Raw genomic sequence first — 19,713 nt, 5'->3', positions numbered from 1 at the left:
TCCAGCCTGGGCAACAGAGTGCAACTCTGTCTCAGAAACAAAACAAATTAGCTGGGCATGGTGGCGGGTGCCTGTAGTCCTAGCTACTCTGGAGGCTGAGACAGGAGAATGGCGTGAACCCGGGAGGCAGAGGTCGCAGTGAGCCAAGACTGTACCACCGCACTCTAGCCTGGGTGACAGAGTGAGACTCCGTCTCAAAAAAAAACGAAAAAAGAAAAAAGGATAAAGGGTGGGAGTCTCTGAGCCTGTGTTGACTTGGGAGGCTGTCCATTAGGAAGAAAAGAGGGGGGCCGGACATGGCGACTCACGCCTGTAATCCCAGCACTTTGGGAGGCCCAGGCGGGTGGATCACGAGGTCAAGAGTTTGAGACCAATCTGACCAACATGGTGAAACCCCATCTCTACTAAAAATACAAAAATTACGCCGGGTGTGGTGGCTCACGCCTGTAATCCCAGCACTTTGAGAGGCCGAGGCGGGCGGATCACAAGGTCAGGAGATCGAGATCATCCTGGCTAACACGGTGAAACCCTGTCTCTACTAAAAAATACAAAAAATTAGCCGGGCGTGGTGGCCAGTGCCTGTAGTCCCAGCTACTTGGGAGGCTGAGGCAGGAGAATGGCGTGAACCCGGGAGGCGGAGCTTGCAGTGAGCCGAGATTGTGCCACTGCACTCCAGCCTGGGCAACAGAGCGAGACTCTGTCTCAAAAAATAAATAAATAAATAAATAAATAAATAAATAAATAAATAAATATTAGTCGGGCGTGGTGGCGTGCGCTTATAATCCCAGCTACTCAGGAGGCTGAGGCAGGAAGAGCTCTTGAACCCGGGAGGCGGAGCTTGCAGTGAGCTGAGATCACGCTATTGCACTCCAGCCTGGGTGACAGAGCAAGACTCTGTCTCAAAAAAAAAAAAAAAAAAGAAAGAAAGAAAGAAAAAGGGGTTATTATTAATAATATAGAACACGCTCGCAGAATATAGAAAGAACCACCATCCAATAGGAAGATGAATTTCACATAATAAATGACCCCGAACACCTCCCACCTCAGAAGCAGAAAGGGGCCAACTCTTCCTCTCTCTGCCCCTTTCAGAGCGCGGCTCAGCCCGTTGGGTGCTTCTGCTGCAGCCTTGGATTAGGAGGGACTATGAGGTGGGGACAGCAATGACAGCCATCTGGCCAGGCCAATACATCCTGCCTGGCTGGGCTTTCAGCTCCCACCATTGCCCCTAGCTGGTCAGCAAGGTCCTGCCCGCCTCCTGGCTGTGGGGCTGCACATGTCAGATTCCCTTCCCATGTCTGGGGAGCTCCCACCTGAGGATCTTGCTGGAAAGTCCTTGCCTGGGCTGTGCCAATCCAAGGCCCTGCCCTGCTCTTGAACAAACAGCCACAGGCTAGGAGCAGGGCCGCAAGATGGAGGCTGCAATGATGGCAGTGATCGGGGTGGGGTCGTCGTGGGAGGTTTTTTTTTTTTCACAAATATAAAAACATTATATATATTGGGGGTACGTATATTACATGTATTGTCCTTTTAAAAAGTTTTATTGTGAAATATTTATCCATGAGTACATATAACATAGATGTCCAGTTTTTCAAGTTACAAAAAGCAGACAGCCCTCCCTTTCTTTTTTTTTTTTTTTTGAGACGGACTCTCGCTCTGTCACCCAGGCTGTAGTGCAGTGGCGCAATCTCAGCTCACTGCAACCTCACCTCCTGGGTTCAAGCGATTCTTCTGCCTCAGCCTCCCCAGTAGCTGGGATTACAGGCGCACGCCACCATGCCTGGCTAATTTTTGTATTTTTAGTAGAGACGGGGTTTTGTCTTGTTGGCCAGGCTGGTCTCGAACTCCTGACCTTGTGATCCGCCTCCCTCGGCCTCCCAAAGTGCTGGGATTACAAGCGTGAGCCACCGCGCCTGGCCAAAAGCAGACACCCTTGGAACCACCTCCCAGAACAAGAAGTGGAATATTTCAAGTAAAAAAAATTACACCTGCCCTATGACCCAGCAACCCCACTTCCGGAAATACAAGCAAAATCATGCCCAGGGGTCTTCGTGGCAGCTTGCTCTGCAATGGCAAACACCACACCAAACCAGGAGGAGCTAGCCTGTGCCGACACCTGCACACACGGCTGCCCCAAAGTCCCACACCCAGGGGTGGGATGCTGGAGATGAAGGTCCTGCCAGTGTCACGTGCTGCTTAGTGACAGGGTTGAGGGGCCTTAGTCGGCTTGACTCAAGGTGGCCTCACTGTGGCCTTTTGTATAAAAAAATCTTCAAGTGCTCATTGTTCCCTGAGTGACTCACTTGAGGTAACAGCCTACATACATGACCATAAATGTGGCCAAGCATCCCGCTCGGAAATATTCATCATAAGCCAGGCGTGGTGGCGCACACCTGTAATCCCAGCTACTCAGGAGGCTGAGGTAGGAGAATCCCATGAGCCCATGACCGCACCCCTGCACACCAGCCTGGGTGACAGATGGAGATCCTGTCTCAAAAAAAACACATCGATGTTTGTATAGCTAAAAAGAAAGAAATTTAAATGTCCAATAATGGATAAATAAACTTGATAGTCATTAGAATGACTACAGCAATCAGTGAAAATTTTCAATCATGTGAAAAATGCTTATGTTAAGTCAGGAAACTTCAGAAAACACTGTAATCTGAGCTACTCTGGAGGCTGAGGTGGGAGGATCCTTTGAGCTCAGGAGCTCGAGGCTGCAGTGAGCCATGATTGTGCCACTGTACTCGAGCCTGAGTGACAGAGCAAGACCATCTCCTAAAAACACAAAAATGTTTAAATGCAGAAAACAAAATTGTTTGTAGAATACAATTATAAGGATGCACAAAATAAGAAGACTACAAGACAGGACGGACGTCTATCCAAATGTTACAAAAAATTAAAGAGAGCTGCAGGCGGGGAGGAGGGAGGAATCTGTCTCCCCCTGGGACTACTCTGGCTCACCACCCCTCCCTGACTGCTCCTTTGGCCCTTATCTTCTCCAGAGGCAAGTTCAGGTAGATCTGAATTTTGTCACACACGCTGTCCTGTAAACCCAGAAGTCCCCTGGGCACTGCTCTCGCCTCCCAGGCCCAGGCAGTACCTAGAACTGGGTTCTCTCTGGGGCAAGGGCATCCCATTTATCCCCCTCCTAGACTGTGTCCCCTTCAAAAAGGCTGCAACAGTGAACTCTGCATTTATGCTCACCTCCCCCAACCTCCAATCTCTTTCTGAGTTAACAGAGAGGCCAACAGCTGGTCCTCCAGTCCCCAAGCTGAAGCTGGGCAGCTCTTGGGCACATAGGCATGGTGGCAGCTATGCCAGGGCTCCATCCCATGCCTTCCTCAGCTGAGCACCTCTTCCTGGGGCCCCGGAGGGAACACAGCCCCTGGCTGATGGCACAGGGTCAGGGTCCTACCCTCGAGGAGCCAGAAGACGGGGGTGAGGGGCTGGTTGAAGAGGGCATGGAAGGTGTACAGGGGCTGGGTCTGGGGCTCCAGGCTGTAGAAGGTGAGGCAGCCTGAGGCCAGGTCCAAATCCATGCCCAGGAGCCGCCCTGACACCCCTGGGAGGCGCTGGGCTTCCCCGTTGTGCCAGGCCTGGAGGCTGTCCTCCTGGACGCAAAGCCCCCAGGAGCAGGGTCCCCGGCCAATGTTGTCTGTGTGGGGCCCCAGCCTGCACCGTGGCAGTTGCGGGTAGGAGACGCCCAGTGTCACCGAGTGGTCTGACGCGCGCACCTCCCAGTAGTGGTGCCCGGCCTGGAAGCTCTGGGCACATTGCACCTGCCAGAGCTCAAAGCTGCCGGGCCCGCCTGGGCCCCGGGACTGACGGCAGTGCTTCACCTGCTGGTCCTGGCGCGACAGATAGAAGTGACGGTTGGCGCTGACTGGATCAAAGGTCAGATTGCGATAATCTGTTGGGGAAAGGAGGACAGCAGTGGGCTGGGGGAAGACCGCACAACCAGATCTCCATTTATCCGCTGCTAGACCTCCGCCAGGCACGCTGAGCACCGGCCGTCACCATAGCACTTAATCCTCGCCATGACCTCGCAGGCAGAATCCCCTATCAGCCCCGTTCACAGCTGAGAAAACTGGGGCTCTGAGAGCCATTAACTCAGTGTTAAGTGGAAGAATTACGGGTCTGTGCCCCAGACTCTGTCCTTCAACGCACACTGGCTGCGTCTGCTTCAGGGCGGATGTGCACGAGGTGTGCAGGGGGTGGGACCAGGCTCAGATGTCCCGGCAGGACAGTCAAAATAAGTGCCCCCCTCACTCCCACGTGCATACGAACATGCACACACACACGTGCTCACAGCACACACAGGCACTTCCTTGCACACGCACACACAGGGGCACACATACACGAACGGCCTCCTTACTCTGCCAGAGTTTCCTCCTCAGTGGACAAACTGTGCTTGGGACCGGTGCCAGGGGACCTGGGGCCTCTAGGGGGCAAAGCAGTGTTAAGGGAATGGTTGGAGAGGTCACAATGTGTGGGCCCTGACCCGCCTCCACCCCGCAGCAGGAGGGGCAGCTGGGCCCAGGACAGCAGGGGGAGGCCTGGGGTCAGTCTTACCCACGGGGGCTAAGTCCACAGGCTTGGCTGGTGCCCCAGGGTGGCTCCCCTCTTCCAAGAGGAGGCCACACAGCCGGCTTAGCAACTGCTTCAGGTCACCCAGCTGTTGGTCTTCATCCCACTGCAGAGGGGTCAGTGGCCCAAGAGGCCCTGGGGGCTGGAGGAGCTGCGATTCCTGAGCCCCAGGGAGAACAAGTAAGCCTGGGCCTGAGGGGCAGGGAAGCAAGTCCGCCACCTGTGCCCTGAGCCCTCGCACCTGCAGGAAGGTCTGCTCATCCACCTGCTCCAGGAGCTCCCGGATCCTGCAGCCATGGCGAGCCACAGCCTCCAAGTGGCCCCGCAGCCGCTGCTCCTCGTCTCGAGCCTGTGCCAGCGCCTGCGTCTTGGCCACCTCGATGCTCCTCAGTGCTGCCGTGTGCTGTATTTCCAGGGCCTGTAGCAGGCTGCTGAACTTGCCGGAGACCCAGGAGGCCAAGATGCAGGCTGAGTTCTGGGTGGGAACAGGAGGGGCTTCAGGGTGGCCAGGGCCCTGTGCCATACCAAGGGAGGCTAGGGCCAGGGCTGCCTGCTGGGCTGAGGGTCAGGGATGTGGGGAGGCAGGGTCCCGGGAACCTCCCCAGGACCCCTGTGCCCAGCTCCCTGCTCAGCCCCACTCCCTGCTGCCTGGTGTTCCAGGGACCAGCTGGTGGCCGCCCCCAGGATGCAGTGTGAGGCCATGGTGGGCGGGCAGGCACAGGCCTCGTACCTGGATCTGGCTGCTTTGCTTGTGCAGCTCTAGTAGCTGGCCTTCGGCCTGGGTGGCCTGCTGCTGGGTAACCTCCAGGCTGGCTCTCAGCTGGGCCTGTGGTGCGGGCCCACGGGACAAGCAACAAGAGAAGGCCAGGATTGGCTGTGATGTCCTTTCTCAGACAACCAACCATGCCTGCAGACACCAGGCAGCCCCTCCCCACGCCACCCCAGGCCAGCCTCCAGAGCACCGGCCTCAGTCTAACCCAGGGAGAGTTGGGGCCATGCCCTGGGGGGTCCAGACAAAGTCCTTCCTAATCTGCAGCAGGGTGGTGCCTGAGCAGAGCGGAAGCCTTGGGCTCAGGACCCAACTTCCATTCCCATTTCTACCTCTTGCATGCTGAGCAAGCTGAGGCCAAGCACCTGTCCTCTCTGGGCCTAACCCCCCACCCATCAATACAGGAAAGCGATAATGCTGGCTCAGGAGGCCTCGCAGGGAGGACCCCAAACACTAAAGCCGTTGGTCCCTGTCTCACTGCAGAGGGGTCAGTGGCCCAGGAGGCCCTGGGGCTTGAGAAGCTGACTGCAGGGACCACCCAAAGCACCAAAGCTGTCTGACAAGTGGGCAGTTACTTGCTGGATAAACTAGATTCTTCTGGGGATCCGGCCAGTCCCTGGCCCTAGTTTTGAGCCTGAGAGGGGAGGAAGGGACCCCTATTCGGTTGCGCTCCCTGAGTCCCTTGGGAATCAAAACACCGTGCTCTCATGAGAGCAGGACAAACCACGCAGGTCCCAGGAGCTCCATTCCCAGCACCTGGTCAAAAGCTTCACCACCTTGTTTCTGCTCCTCCCGCAATGCACTGAGATGGGGACCGTTACTATCCCCACATCACAGAGGAGGAAACGGGCTCAGAGAAGTTGATAATTTGGTTAAAGTCCTCAGATCTTCCTAAGCCCAGAGCTCCTCCAGGCCCCCAGCCTCCAGCATTTCACACAGGAACACAGGAGGCCGGAGGGCAGGCTCTCCCAGGGCACCCAACCCTCCCCCAGGGACAGGCACTCCCATGTCCCTTTCCCTCTCTCTTGCAAAATCCTGGCTCCCCTGGTGCTACTGGCTGCCCCTGTCGCTCCCTTCCTCCACATGGCCCTCATCTACCGGCCTCCAACTCAAACTTCTGTGCCTAGCTCAGTCTTCTGCACCCGTTCGTGAGCAGTACATCTAGTCTCATCCTCCTCGTTGGCTTCAGCAGCTACAAGGAATGTCCCGCAACACTCTGGAGCCCTTTTCCTTCACCTCATCTCAGTCGCTCCTGTGAACTCACCCTGGCCCTGTCACCAGCTCTAAAATCTCCATTCTAGGCATCCATTCTTCCTTCTCTGACCACTGCCTTCGTGCCCTCTCCTGTTCCAGCCACCTCTGTCTCAGTCCTCCCACCTCACCGACCCCCAGCCGTGCACCCTCCCATCCCTCCCTGCCCATCAGGCCTCCTGGCCACCCCTTCCCTTCCTGTCCCATCCAGTGTCCCTGCGCCATCCTCCATCCACGCCTTAGCCCCAGCCCTCCTCTGTCCCCGAATGATTCCACGTCCTGTCTTCGCTGCTGAAATGGGTTTTGTCAAGGGCATGGACCACCTCCACAGTACCGATGCTGAAGGTCATTTCTGTCCTCGTACTAAGCCTCTGATCAACATGGGCACCCTGCCTGTTCTCTTCCTGGCACCCCTGTCTCCAGGCGCCACACAGGGCTGCCGTTCCCCCGACCTTCCCCATCTCCCTGGGAGCTCCAGCTTGGAACCTTCTCTCCCTCCTAGCGCTAATGACTCCCAGCTCTCGACTTCCAGCTCCCCGCTCCTGAGCTTTGGAGCTCACTGCAAGCTCCGCCTCCCCGGTTCACACCATTCTCCAGCCTCAGCCACCAGAGTAGCTGGGACTACAGGCACCCGCCACCAGGCCCGGCTAATTTTTTGTATTTTTAGTAGAGACAGGGTTTCACCATGTTAGCCAGGATGGTCTCAATCTCCTGACCTCGTGATCCGCCGGCCTCCGCCTCCCAAAGTGCTGGGATTACAGGCGTGAGCCACTGCACCCGGTGGTGGCCAGGCTGCGGGGGGTCCGGCCCCCTCCCGCTCCTGGCGGCAGCACCCACTTGAGGAGGTGACCCTCGCTCATGGTGCACAAGCTGCACACACAACAGCCCTTGGTCTGGCAGAAGAGCTCCAGCAGCTGCCCGGGGCGGGGTCAGCGCGTGGCAGGGCCCGGGCCAGGGTCCCAGGTGCCACAGGCCCGTCCCCTGGTTTGTCCCACTGGCGACTGTGACCTCTATATGTCCAAGGCCAAACTCTGCCCTCCACCTATGCCTCTCAGCACATAGCACCCCAGCCACCCGCGTGCTCAAGACAGAAACCCAGGTGTCTCCCTTGACACCCTCTCTGCTGTCCCCTATGTCCCCTCTGGCCTGCTTTCGCCTCCACAAGGTACCACTTCCCCTCAGCGTTTCTCATCTCCTCCTCCATCTTGGTCTCCCTTCCCTTTCCCCCAGGTGGTTCTTTGCCTCCCTGTACTCCTGCCCTGGGCTCCTACCCGATTCGGGTCTTACATCCTGCCCCCTTCAGCCCCCAGCCAGGTGATCAGTCTCCATGAAGCCCAAATCTGATCATGTGCCAACCTGCTTCCAAGCCTATAATGGCCCCCATGACCCTAGAGTAAGAGCCAGACTCCCCCAGGACCCTGCCCGATCCTGACCCTGCTGACCCCCAGGGCCTGGCCCACAGATCTCAGTGGCACAAATCTGCCACTAGGGACCCCGCGTGCCCAGTTCTTTCCCATCCCAGAGACGGTACCAGGCTGATTCCTCTGCCTAGAATGCTCTTCCCCAGGTCTTTCTCCTGGCCTGCGCTTCCTCAATCCTCACATGCCAGCCTGAAGGCGGCCTCCCCTTCCTCCTCCTGGCCCGTTTAGCAGGGTCACCCCAACCCCTCTATCACATGCCATGTGCTTTCCTCACTGCATTTTGTAATAATACATTCACGCCTTACTGGAACACTGACTTCTTAAGTGGATTCTAAGTCTCTTAAGGGCAGGGAGCTCGTCTGATCCATTTACCAACAGCCCCCATAGCCCCCTCGCCCCCCACAACCCCGCACAGCGAATGAAAGGAGGCTCTCGGAGCGCAGGAGACACACGACGGTTCTCTAGCGCTTGGGCACGGAGCAGGGAGCTGCTGCCTCATGCCCAGGCTTTCTTTGTTCATCCAGAAGGCACCGAGCAGCTTCTGAGACCCACCCTGTGTCACTGGCCGGGCTGCACATCCCAGTCGGATGCACAGACCCACGATTTTTTGTTTGTTTATTTTCTGAGACGGAGTCTCGCTCTGTCGCCCAGACTGGAGTGCAGTGGCACAATCTCGGCTCACTGCAAGCTCCGCCTCCCGGGTTCACGCCATTCTCCTGCCTCAGCCTCCTGAGTAGCTGGGACTACAGGCGCCCGCCACCACGCCCGGCTAATTTTTTGTATTTTTAGTAGAGACAGGGTTTCACCGTGTTAGCCAGGATGTTCTCGATCTCCTGACCTCGTGATCCGCCCGCCTCGGCCTCCCAAAGTGCTGGGATTACAGGCGTGAGCCACTGCGCCTGGCAGACCCACGACTTTTATAATCAGCTCCCAGGTTGGCCGAAGCCCCTTACAGATGAGGCTCCCCGCCCCCGCCGGGTGCCCGAGAGAGCAGGGCGAGGCCCGCAGGAGTCACCCGACGGTGGCCAGGCTGCGGCGGGTCCGGCCCCCTCCCGCTCCCGACGGATGCGTCACCTCGCGCTTGAGGCGCTCGGCATCCAGCAGCGCCCGCTCGTGGACGCGACACTCGCGCACGGTGCACACGCTGCACACGCAGCGGCCCTCGGTCCGGCAGAAGAGCTCCAGCGGCCGCCCGTGGCGGGGGCAGCGCGCGGCAGGGCCGGGGCCGGGGCCGGGATCGGGGCCGGGATCCCGGGCGGGCCCGGCGCGCACCACCTCCAGCACGCCGCTGAGGGCCACGTTGCGGCGCAGCTCGGCGCCGTCGGGAAAGGGCTCCCGGCACTCGGGGCACGCCTTTCCGCAGCGGTCCCACCAGTCCCGGATGCAGGCCCCGCAGAAGTTGTGGCCGCAGGGCAGCGTCACTGGGTCCTGGTAGAGCCCCAGGCAGATGGCGCAGGTCAGCTTCTCCTCCAGTAGCTGCGCGGCCATGGCCCGGCGGCGGCGGGAACCAGGCGGGCCCCGGGCTTCTTAAAGGGACCGCGGGCCTCGCGCGCTGAGGGCGCCTGGGTGTGGCTAACGCGGGGCGGGGCGGGGCGAGATCCGCGCCCGGGAAGGCGGAGGGGGGCGGCGGGCCCTTCTTTGACACCCTCGACGAGCGACCGCCGCAGGGGCCTAGGCCACCCCTGCCCACCTCGGCCTGGCCCGCTCGAAGGTTCCGCGTTCCCGCCTTGCGCCCCTCCCTCCCTCTAGGGTCCACGCCACCCCGGCTGAGAGCTGAGTTCGGCTCTCTAGGGTCCCAGCCTGGCGGGTCCATCCCATCCCCCTGGGCCTTCAGCCCAGGTCCTGGAGACCAGAAGCTCGAAAACCCCGCCAGGATTCCGGGCTTCTGACCACGGGCCGCGCGGAACCTCTTCTGGACTCATCTGTCAATCGCCTAACAGCATAGACCTCCCCCCCTAACAATCCCCCGGGGCTTGGCGATGAAACGGGCGGGCGGGCTCCCTGCAGACCAGAGCACTGCTGCACTTTTTCCTGGAGCTGGGTTTCGGACACTTGCCAGACTGGGGTGTCTCCCTTCTGGCAAAAACGTAATTTTGGTTCTTTTAAAGTAAACAGCGAGATGGAAATGTCTGGTCACCAAGAGACAGGGACCAGTTAACTGGTATTTTTCAAATGGCCCTTGAATGAATACACAAACCAGCTTTCATCTGCAATCAGCATCCCCTCTTCCTGCTGCCCTCTGCTGGGGAGAGTTCCTTGCCTGGGGTCCAAGCTGATCTGCAGCCTCAGTATTTAGAGGCACTCCAGCATTTCCCCTGAAGCTGAGCAGGCAAGGCGGGTCTGGGGCCTAGCGCCCACCTCCCCGGCAGTGTGTATCAGGCCAGGGGGAACCCCAGGAGAGTACGGCCTTTCTAACCAAGCTGGGCTGATGTTGAGGCGGCACGAGCTCTCACTGCTGCAGCAAGCACTGCGTCCTCTGTGCGGCCATAGGCGAAGTTTCTTTCTGGACAAAGTGCACGGATCTACCCTCCACCTACTAGTTAGCCAGACTTCTGCTTTTGGTAAGGGAGAAACAAAACACCTAACCGTCCAGCCGCAAGACTCCATGGATTTTCTGACCCTGAGCAGGTCTCTTGAGACACGCTGTTGCCTACCTAATGTGGCTTCTCCTCCCAACCATGGGGTGGGGGCTGGAGCCTGTGCAGAGGGTCAGTGCTCGGGCAGGCACTCTCTCTCCAGGGGCCGGTGGGACCCCCCTGGGGCACAGAGCCAGTGCTCAATAAATGCTCCCTCCTGAGCCCAGCTGCTCTGCTCCACTTTTTCGGGGAGCTGGGTTTCAGGAACCTGCTGGATTGGGATGTCTCCCTTCCCTGGGCCACACCTGTTTTTGGCCCACTGCCTGCTTTTGCTTCGGATCCCAGGGCCCCTGACACCCTCAGAAGACGGAGGTGAGGACGCACTTAGTGGGGTGGGAGGCAGCCCGTTTCCCACCCATGAAGCTCCATCGGGGTCCTCTGGCCCTGGAGCACCGACCCAGGCCAGCTATGGCAGAAATCCTTTTTTTTTTAAATACAGGCAGGGTCTCATTATATTGCCAGCTGGTCTTGAACTCCTGGGCTCAAGCGATCCTCCCTTCTCAGCCACCCAGTGTTGGAATTACATGTGTGAGCCACCAAGCCCGGCAAGAAATAATCTTTATTCACATTCCCCACCCCACCACCTGAGAGTCACTTTCACTCCAAGCCCTGGGCCCGATGGGAGGGGGCCAAAGAGGGGGGCTGCCTAAGGCAGGGCCCAGACCCCACAGTGTGGGCCTCTGGAGCTGTGTCTTTACTCTTGCTGCCGATCAATCCCATGCTCTGAAGTGCGCACACTCTGGCTCCTTAGTAGATGCCATAGGTGGGCTCATGACTGTCCCTGTACCGGTCCAGGTAGCGCAGGGGCTGCCGGTGGGGGAAGCGCTTCTGCTTGGGGTGGTAAGGGGGCGGCCGCACGAACTCAAACACCGGCTCCCGCATGTCTGCAAGAAGAGTGAGGGGCACAGGGGTGGTCTGCTGGCCTGCGCCCCCTCAGGCTGAAGCCTGCCCACCAGGGGCCTGCCGCAGCCTTCCCCTAACAAAGCTTCTCCCTGGCAGGGCAGGCGAGGCCTGGGAGCTCAGGCCCACCCAGTGCCCCAGCCCCATGGCCCTTACCCAGAAGCTGGTGGAAGATGTAGGTGACGGAGTCATCCCAGCGGCACTGGAAGAAGGACAAGCCAGCTGGAGTCATGGCTTCTTGGTGTTTCTTGTAGAAATCAAAAGTGCGGAAGGTCCGCTGGGCCAGCTGATAGCTATGAGAAGATGGAGAGCGTATGAGAGTGGGGAGTGGGGCACCAGAGCCCCTCACCCCGCCACCCCAACAGGTAACCCTGAGAGGCCCCTGGGAGTCTGCTAGCACCCTATCCTGCTCTTCTGCCAGTCTCAAGGCCGAGGTCAAGAGAGAACTGAGCAAGAGTGACCGTTCCAGGGGAGCTGGCCTGAGGCCGGGTTATGTGTGCGTGGTGTAGATTACCAGGGTGAGGGGCGTGCGTCCTCGGAGAAGTCAATCGGCTGGTCCTGCTTGAAGAGCAGGAAGGCAAGACGGTGGATGCCGGAGCCTCGGGCAGGGAAGGGGGGTAGGTAGGGACACGTCACCTGTCCTTCAGCCACCCGGTTACCCGGGATGTTGGTTCTGGGAGGAGGAAAGTCCCCGTTAATTACCACTCCAGAGAGGCAGCAGGAGTGTCCCCTCAGCTCCATGCACACCCTAGAGGCTGACATGACTCCCTGGGAGGACAGCTCTAAGCGTCTCTCTCCTGGGACAGAGGAGGCAGCCAAGCTCTGTGAACGCCGGGACATGCTGCAAACATGGGAAGCGGGCTGGAGGACCTCCAAGTGAGGGACAGGGCTCCAGAGAGCATCAGCTTGACAGCAAGGCCATGCAGCCGCTTCCAGGCCCCGGGAGCCGGGGGGTCCGCCACAGTCACTGAGGTTAGAAAGCCAGGCCACTTTTGGCTGCTTTTCCCTCTGCGTCCTGAAGTCTCCAGGACCTCGTCAGGGAGTGTGTGCCCAGCCTGGCACAGGGGCGGCCAACGCCTCAGGCACAACTCCCCGGAGGGTCCTGCCGCACAGGCTGGTAACTACAGTTGAATACAAATGACAGAAACCAGCCTCCCAGTCACTGTCCCCAGTTAACCAGAAGGCTCAAAGTTGGGGTCACTGGCCTGACCTCTGCCCCCTGGCCTGGTGTTCAGAGCCAGAAGCTACTAAGATAGAAGGCAGCCCAGTCTGGGCCCAGGGAAGGAGCGCCCAGTGGTTCAAGGAGCACCTCGGAGACGCCACAGCTGCCAGACCTCTCCTGCTCCTTCTCCCACGTGACTGTCACGGTCCACCTCACATTGAATAAGGCATGTGGTGCCATTATCCCAGTTTTACAGGTGAAGAAATGAGTTTAGAGAGACGAAGGGCCCAGGCATGGTGGCTCACGCTTGTAATCCTAGCACTTTGGGAGGCGGAGGCGGGCAGATTGCTTGAGCTCAGGAGACCAGCCTGGGCAACATGGTGAAACCCTGTCTCTATAAAAAAATACAAAAATTAGCTGGGTGTAGTGGTTTGCACCTGTAGTCCCAGCTACTCAGGAGACTGAGGTGGGAGGAGCACCTGAGCCCAGGAGTTAGTGGCTGCAATTAGCCATGACTGCACCACTGTACTCCAGCCTGGGGGACAGAGTGAGACCCTGTCTCAAAAAAAAAAAAAAAAACAAGAAAAGAAAAGATGAGGAGGCTTGTGGGGACTGACCGAGGCCTACTGCAAACTTTGTCTCCTGTAGCTGTCTTCAAGTAGACACGTGGATCCCAGGGCCCCTAACACCCTCAGGAGGCAGAGGCGGGAGGTGAATTCAAGGTCCCATGGGTAGTCCATGAAACTCAGGAGCAGCTCAGTCCAGGCTCCCAGGTCCTCTTCCCGCCTGGGCAGCACCCCCCTACCCCCGGTACTCCAGTACTCACAGCAGCCAGTGGAGGTACTCAGCATCTGGCTCCAGCAGGTGCCCATCTGCACAAAAACACATCTGCTGACCACGGCCCAGCCGACCACGGCCCTGCCACCCCCTCCCTTGTTAGGAGCCAGCGCTGGAGATCTCCACCTGGCCCCTCCCCCAGCCCCCCAGGGCCCTGGCTCATGGGAGGTGAGCGGAGCAGGAGGCCTGGTGAGCCCCAGACACCCACCCAAGCTAGTGAGTAGCAACGTCCACAAGGAGCCCTCTTCTGCCTCATAGGTCACCTCTGGCGCTTGGGCAGCCTGGCAGGGTGAGAAGGAAGCTGTCAGCCCCACCAGGGACAGGCCAGCTGTTGCAGGGAGCCTTGGAGAAAGGGGTGCCCACTCTGACCCAAAAGCCCTTGACAACCCCTGGCACAGCCAGGCAGGCAAAGGGATGCATAGAGAAGCAGCCCTGCAGAGTTGCCTGTCCAGGCAACAACCACAAAAACGAACATCTGCCAAGGCCTGGGCAGGAGGGCACACCACAGACAGCAGGCCGGTCACAGGAATGTGCTAAGACAGAGCCTCTTTTTCCTTCATTGTGTCCTATTTTCTTTGAAATTGTCATGGTGTTGTCTTCCAGGAAATCAAAGAGACAGAGAACAACAAAATTCCAAACCCAGGAGTGTCTGTGACACTGAGATGGGATGTGTCTGTGTTTGCACAGGGCAGGGAGGAGGGGCACAAGTGAGTGGTTACCTCGGTTGGAGTCACCTCATTGCCACAGTACACAGGCATCAGGTCGTCCTCACCCACAGCGTAGGCCACGTGCAGGGGGACTCGGGGCACAAAGGTGGCACCGTGGAACAGGTCTCGGTAGAGGCCGTAATACTCAGCCAGACGCTGCTTGTGGTAGGGGCCACAGGTCCTCTCCCACTCGGCCCGCACGGCATCCAGCGGGACACTGGCTAGACAGGAATAAGGCCAGTTGGGATACGGGGGTAGGGGGGCAGGGACACACCCTGTACCCCAACTCTGGGATGGCCCCTCCCCTGAGAAGGCTTACCTGTGCGGAGGCGGGCAGCCCGCTCCTCTTCCACATTGGCCCGAAGCTCCCGGATGGCCTGTTTCCGTTCCAGTAGCTGTTGGGTCCGGGAGACTTTGGGTGGAGGCAGCCCAATATCAATCTTCTCTTCGGGATCTGGAGAGGGAAGATGTGTGGGAAAAACAGCGTCATGGCTCACTGCAGCCTTAACCTCCCCAACTCAGTCTCCTGAGTAGCTGGGGCTACAAGTGTACACCATCTCATCTGGCTAATTTTTGTATTTTTTGTAGAGACAGGGTTTTGCCACATTGCCCAGGCTGGTATGAACTCTTGGGCTCAAGTGATCTGCCCACCTCAGCCTCCCACAGTGTTGGGATTACAGTAGCGTGAGCCACTGCGCCCAGCCATGGTAGCTAATTTAAAAAATCTTTCTGAGAGATGGGATCTCATTATGTTGCTCAGGCTGGTCTCAAAACTCCCGGTCTCAAGTGATCCTCCCGCCTCAGCCTCCTAAGTAGCTGGGATTACAGGCGCAAGCCACCGCACCCAGTGAGGGGGCGGGCACATCTTCTTGGTTAAACTGCCTGTCCCTACCTAGTCCTCTCATTCCGTGCTTCAAGCTCTGCTGCTCAAGCTTTCCCTGTGATTCACAGAATTAAAACATACTGTGCAGTCTACTTCCCAGACCTGAATAGGATGTAACTGGGAAGCAAATCAGATACAACTTGAGGTTGTGTTTTTCTTTGAGACAGAATCTCACTCTCTCGCCCAGGCTGGAGTGCAGTGGCACGATCTTGGCACACTGCAACCTCTGCCTCCCGGGTTCAAGCAATTCTGTCTCAGCCTTCTGAGTAGCTGGGATTACAGGCGCCTGCCACCATGCCCGACTAATTTTTTTTGTATTTTTAGTAGAGACGGGGTTTCACCATGTTGGCTAGGCTGGAGGTTGTGTTTTTCTGATCCCCAAACCAGGTCACAGTTTTGTCTAGGTCATGGGAAACTGAAGTCAATGGTCCTTCCAATTATAGTTGAGATCACCTCCAAGCCTGTTCACAGGTGGCTATGAACACCCAGCTGTCCTGGGTAGAGTGAATGACTGATGCTAGAAGGACTTATAGAAGTGCTTCTCGGCCAGGTGCTATGGCTCACGCCTGTAATCCCAACACTTTGGGAGGCTGAGGCAGGGGGATCACTTGAGGTCAGGAGTTTCAGACCAGCTTGGGCAATATGGTGAAAGCCCATCTCTACTAAAAATACAAAAATTAGCTGGGCGTGGTGGCGCATGCCTGTAGTGTCAGCTACTTTGGAGGCAGAGGCAGGAAAATCGCTTGAACCCAGGAGGCAGAGGTTGCAGTGAGTCATCGCACCACTGCACTCCAGCCTGGGCAACAGAGCGAGCCTCCGCCTTAAAACAAAACAAAACAAAATAATAATAACGAAAACATACTGAGCCCTCATCAGAGATGGCATTAGGCAAAAATGCCAATGAATTGCCTCTTTTAATCCTCACAGCAATTTTGTAGCAAAGACACAATTATTTTATTTTACAGTTGAAACAAGCTCAAGGACATTATCCCTGAGAGGCTGAGCTAGGATTTAAATCGGGCTATTTAGATTCCACGCTTGTGCCTTTAACCACCACAAAACTGCCTCTATAAATGCTAAAAAAAGAAAAGAAAAGAAAAGCATATACTCCATAAATTGTAAGTTCCTTAAAGGTTGGGGTTTTTTTTTTTTTTGAGACGGAGTTTCGCTCTTGTTGCCCAGGCTGGTGTGCAATGGCGCGATCTCGGCTCACCGCAACCTCTGCCTCCTGGGTTCAAGCGATTCTCCTGCCTCAGAGGCCTCCCGAGTAGCTGGGATTACAGGCATGCGCCACCACGCCCAGTTAATTTTGTATTTTTAGCAGACACGGGGTTTCTCCATGTTGGTCAGGCTGGTCTCGAACTCCCGACCTCAGGTGATCCGCCCGCCTAGGCCTCCCAAAGTGCTGGGATTACAGGCGTGAGCCACCGCGCCCGGCCAGGTTGGGTTCTTTTTTGAGTCACCCTGCCCAGGCCTTTAATTTCATTCAGCAAAGTATTGCACATGTACATCCTTGCACTGTTCGGGTGCAAGGATCCAACGGAGGGCAAGACAAGCAGGATCCCTGTCAACAGGGCGCTTACAATCTGGGGAGAGGCAGCGCACAGTCAGAATGCGGTGTGGCCAGAGTTACCTAGAGTATTTTAGGCGCACAGAACGGCATCCCAATCCGGAAAGTCAGGTGGTCAAGATTTTAGGAGCAAATATTTTAGGAGCTGGAACTCTAATAGTAGGGGGAGCGAATTTTCCAAGAATGAGGCGCAGAAGGTGTGAAAAATCCTGGGGTGATTAAGCTGCCGATAGCGCACACAGGTCTGCAGGCAGGCCCTCCCAGCGTCCCCAGCATCCACAAGGGCGCCGGCAAGGCTCGCCCAGCGCCCGGGGAAAACGCCGGCGGGTCCCGAGTTCCCCGGGCGGTGGCTGCAGCCCCTGCTCCAGTCGCCCCGCACCTGTCTTCTCCCCGAAATACTCTCGGTAGGTCCGCCACCAGTGCGGGGCCTGCGCCTCCTGCTCTGCCCGGCGCCGGTAGCGGTCGAAGCTCCGGTACTTCTCCAGCCGCTCCAGGTTGCTCAAGTCGATGTCACTGTTGGGCATCGGCCCCAGCGGGGGTGTCCGGCGGCCCAGGACGGCTGCGGGCAGAGAGAAGACGTAAGGCCGGCGCCCCAGAGCTCGGGCGACAGCCTTCCCCCCCGCCCCCCCCCACAGAGCTGACCACCCCCACACCCCTCACCCGAGGTGCTGAAGCCCCGCCATCTCCGACACTCGCACAGCGCGGCTCGCCACCAGGGCGCTGCCATCTTCCCTCCGACCTGCGTCACTGCGGCCGCCACTAGGACCCGGGCACAGGTGGCCAGAGCGGCGCCTGTGCGCACCACAGCAGGCCCCGCCCCTAGGCCCGCCCCCGGGCCCGCGCTGCGGAGCAGGCCTCAGACGCCTGTCCCGGAGGCCTCTGCACCGTCTGCCTCGGGCGCAGGTGGAGGTGGCCGCGGTCTGCAGACGCCCGGCTCCGGAAGTGCCCGTTGGACGGCGGGGCGGAGCCGAGAGCAGTCATATGCTCGCCCATGGCTGTCCACCAGGGGGCGGCACAGACCGGGGTCGGCCGGCAGGGCCCTCCTCCAGCCCCTGGACGCTGCGTCATTTCCCCAGGGACGCAGGCCTGGTTGGGAGAAGGGGTGCGAGCTCCGATTCCGGACTCGGTCTGCTTGGGTTTAAAACCCAGATTGAGGGCTGGGCGCGGTGGCTCACGCCGGGAATCCCAGCACTTTGGGAGGCCAAGGCGGGTGGATCACGAAGTCAGAAGATCGAGACCATCCTGGCCAACACGGTGAAAACCCGTCTCTACTAAAAATACAAAAATTAGCCGGGCGTGGCATACGCCTGTAATCCCAGCTACTCGGGAGGCTGAGGGAGGAGACTCGTTTGAACCTGGGAGGCTGAGGGAGGAGACTCGCTTGAACCTGGGAGGCAGAGGCGGAGGCTGCAGTGAGCCGAGATCGCGCCACTGCACTCCAGCATGGGCGACAAAAGTGAAACTCTATTTCAATAATAATAATAATAATAAAATAATAGTAATAAAAACCCAGATTGCGGCTGGGCGCGGTGGCTCATACCTGTAATCCCAAAACTTTGGGAGGCCGAGGTGGGCGGGTCATCTGAGGTCATTAGTTTGAGACCAGCCCTACGAACATGGCAAAACCCTAAAGATACAAAAATTTTTGTATCTCTACTAATGACACAAAAATTAGCCGGGCGTGGTGGCAGGCGCCTGTAATCCCAGCTACTCAGGAGGCTATGGCACAAGAATTACTTGAACCCGGGAGGCAGAAGCTGCAGTGAGACGAGATTGCGCCACCACCTCGGTGACAGAGTGAGACACCGTCTCAAAATGCCCCCCCCCGTCCAAAAAAAAACCAGATCGTGACCTTACAGTCTTCCTTGTGGTTCCCTCATTTGGGAAAAAGCAGGTTAACACTAGTGCTTACCTGACAGCTGTCAGGATGAAAAGATTACCCTCTGGAAAGCGCTCGCAGTGGTTTGTGTGTTAGCTCAACTATCTCCAACTTCTCATTATCCACACAAAGGCAGAACTGACCTGGTTAAGATGTAGATGTGAATGTTTCTGGCAGGACTCAGGCTTGCCCTTGTGATGCAGTTCTACCATGGCAAAACTTGGTAGCCCGGGGAATCTGGGACCCTCCTTTGCCCCAGCCCTGGCCCTCCTGCCCTAAAAGGCAAGACTTTTCCATCGCACTTTGCCCCCAGGCCACAGGGCCTTTGTATACGCTGTCTCTTCTGCCTCTCACCTCCTCACTGCCCCACCTTGGCCTGGCCACCACCCAGCCCCAGGAGAGGGGTCTCTCCAGGAAGCCTCCTCTGACATCCCAGGCCAGGGCTGGTGGTGACCAGGCCAGTGGCTCTGGCACCAGTAGAAGCTTGACCCTCACAATCACTTTGAGATGGAATGAGAATGGAACAAGGGTCTCTCCATCCAGCAGGAAGTGGCCACACCTTCTATTGGTTTTCATAAACAGCTAAACCTTTCACAGTCATTTCTAATTCACCCAGCAGTGTGCACCTACTACATGCTAAGTGTGGAGGGGAATACTTGGGGCAGTCACACCCAGTCCTGCTCGTAAGGAGTTGCTTATTGTGACATTCCATACTGCAGTTATGCAGTACAGGAGCATAACTGGATTGTGTGTTTACATCGTGGCTGTTTTACCTTGTCCTTTTTTTTTTTTTTTTTTTGAGATGGAGTTTCTGTCGCCCAGGCTGGAGTGTAGGGGCACGACCTCGGCTCACTCTAACTTCCACCTCCCAGGTTCAAGTGATTCTCCTGCCTCAGCCTCCCGAGTAGCTGGGATTACAGGCACGCACCACCACGCCTGGCTAATTTTTTGTATTTTTAGTAGAGACGTGGTTTCACCATATTGGCCAAGCTGGTCTCGAACTACTGACCTCAGGTGACCCACCCACCTCGGCCTCCCAAAGTGCTGGGATTACAGGTGTGAGCCACCGCGCCCGGCCACCTTGTCCTTTTGTTTCTGAATCATTTTCTTC

At 57.6% G+C, this 19,713-nt stretch overlaps 2 protein-coding genes across 3 annotated transcripts; both read right to left on the bottom strand.

Annotated features, from left to right (window-relative positions):
• Positions 1–1,519: 1,519 nt before the first annotated feature.
• TRIM65 (tripartite motif containing 65) lies at positions 1,520–11,130 on the bottom strand. Of its 2 annotated transcripts, XM_031011615.3 has the most exons (6): positions 9,103–11,130; positions 5,318–5,413; positions 4,829–5,062; positions 4,573–4,747; positions 4,376–4,441; positions 1,520–3,910 (listed from the first exon to the last, which is right to left on the bottom strand). In XM_031011615.3, the coding sequence occupies exons 1-6, from the start codon at positions 9,514–9,516 to the stop codon at positions 3,342–3,344; spliced, it is 1,554 nt and encodes a 517-aa protein (XP_030867475.1). In that variant the 5' UTR covers positions 9,517–11,130; the 3' UTR covers positions 1,520–3,341. The 2 variants fall into 2 exon arrangements, with proteins under 2 accessions (XP_030867475.1, XP_030867476.1); XM_031011616.3 differs by lacking the exon at positions 4,376–4,441.
• A 74-nt stretch (positions 11,131–11,204) lies between these two features.
• Positions 11,205–17,734, bottom strand: MRPL38 (mitochondrial ribosomal protein L38). Its single transcript, XM_004041027.3, has 9 exons — positions 17,384–17,734; positions 17,103–17,282; positions 14,590–14,724; positions 14,283–14,491; positions 13,772–13,844; positions 13,553–13,598; positions 12,079–12,237; positions 11,721–11,857; positions 11,205–11,548 (listed from the first exon to the last, which is right to left on the bottom strand). Exons 1-9 carry the CDS (start codon positions 17,448–17,450, stop codon positions 11,412–11,414), a joined length of 1,143 nt encoding a protein of 380 aa, XP_004041075.2. The 5' UTR covers positions 17,451–17,734; the 3' UTR covers positions 11,205–11,411.
• Positions 17,735–19,713: the final 1,979 nt, after the last annotated feature.

The sequence above is a fragment of the Gorilla gorilla genome, chromosome 4 (assembly GCF_029281585.2).
Source record: "Gorilla gorilla gorilla isolate KB3781 chromosome 4, NHGRI_mGorGor1-v2.1_pri, whole genome shotgun sequence".
Lineage (NCBI taxonomy): Eukaryota > Metazoa > Chordata > Mammalia > Primates > Hominidae > Gorilla > Gorilla gorilla.
This window is presented reverse-complemented; position numbering and strand designations above follow the sequence as displayed.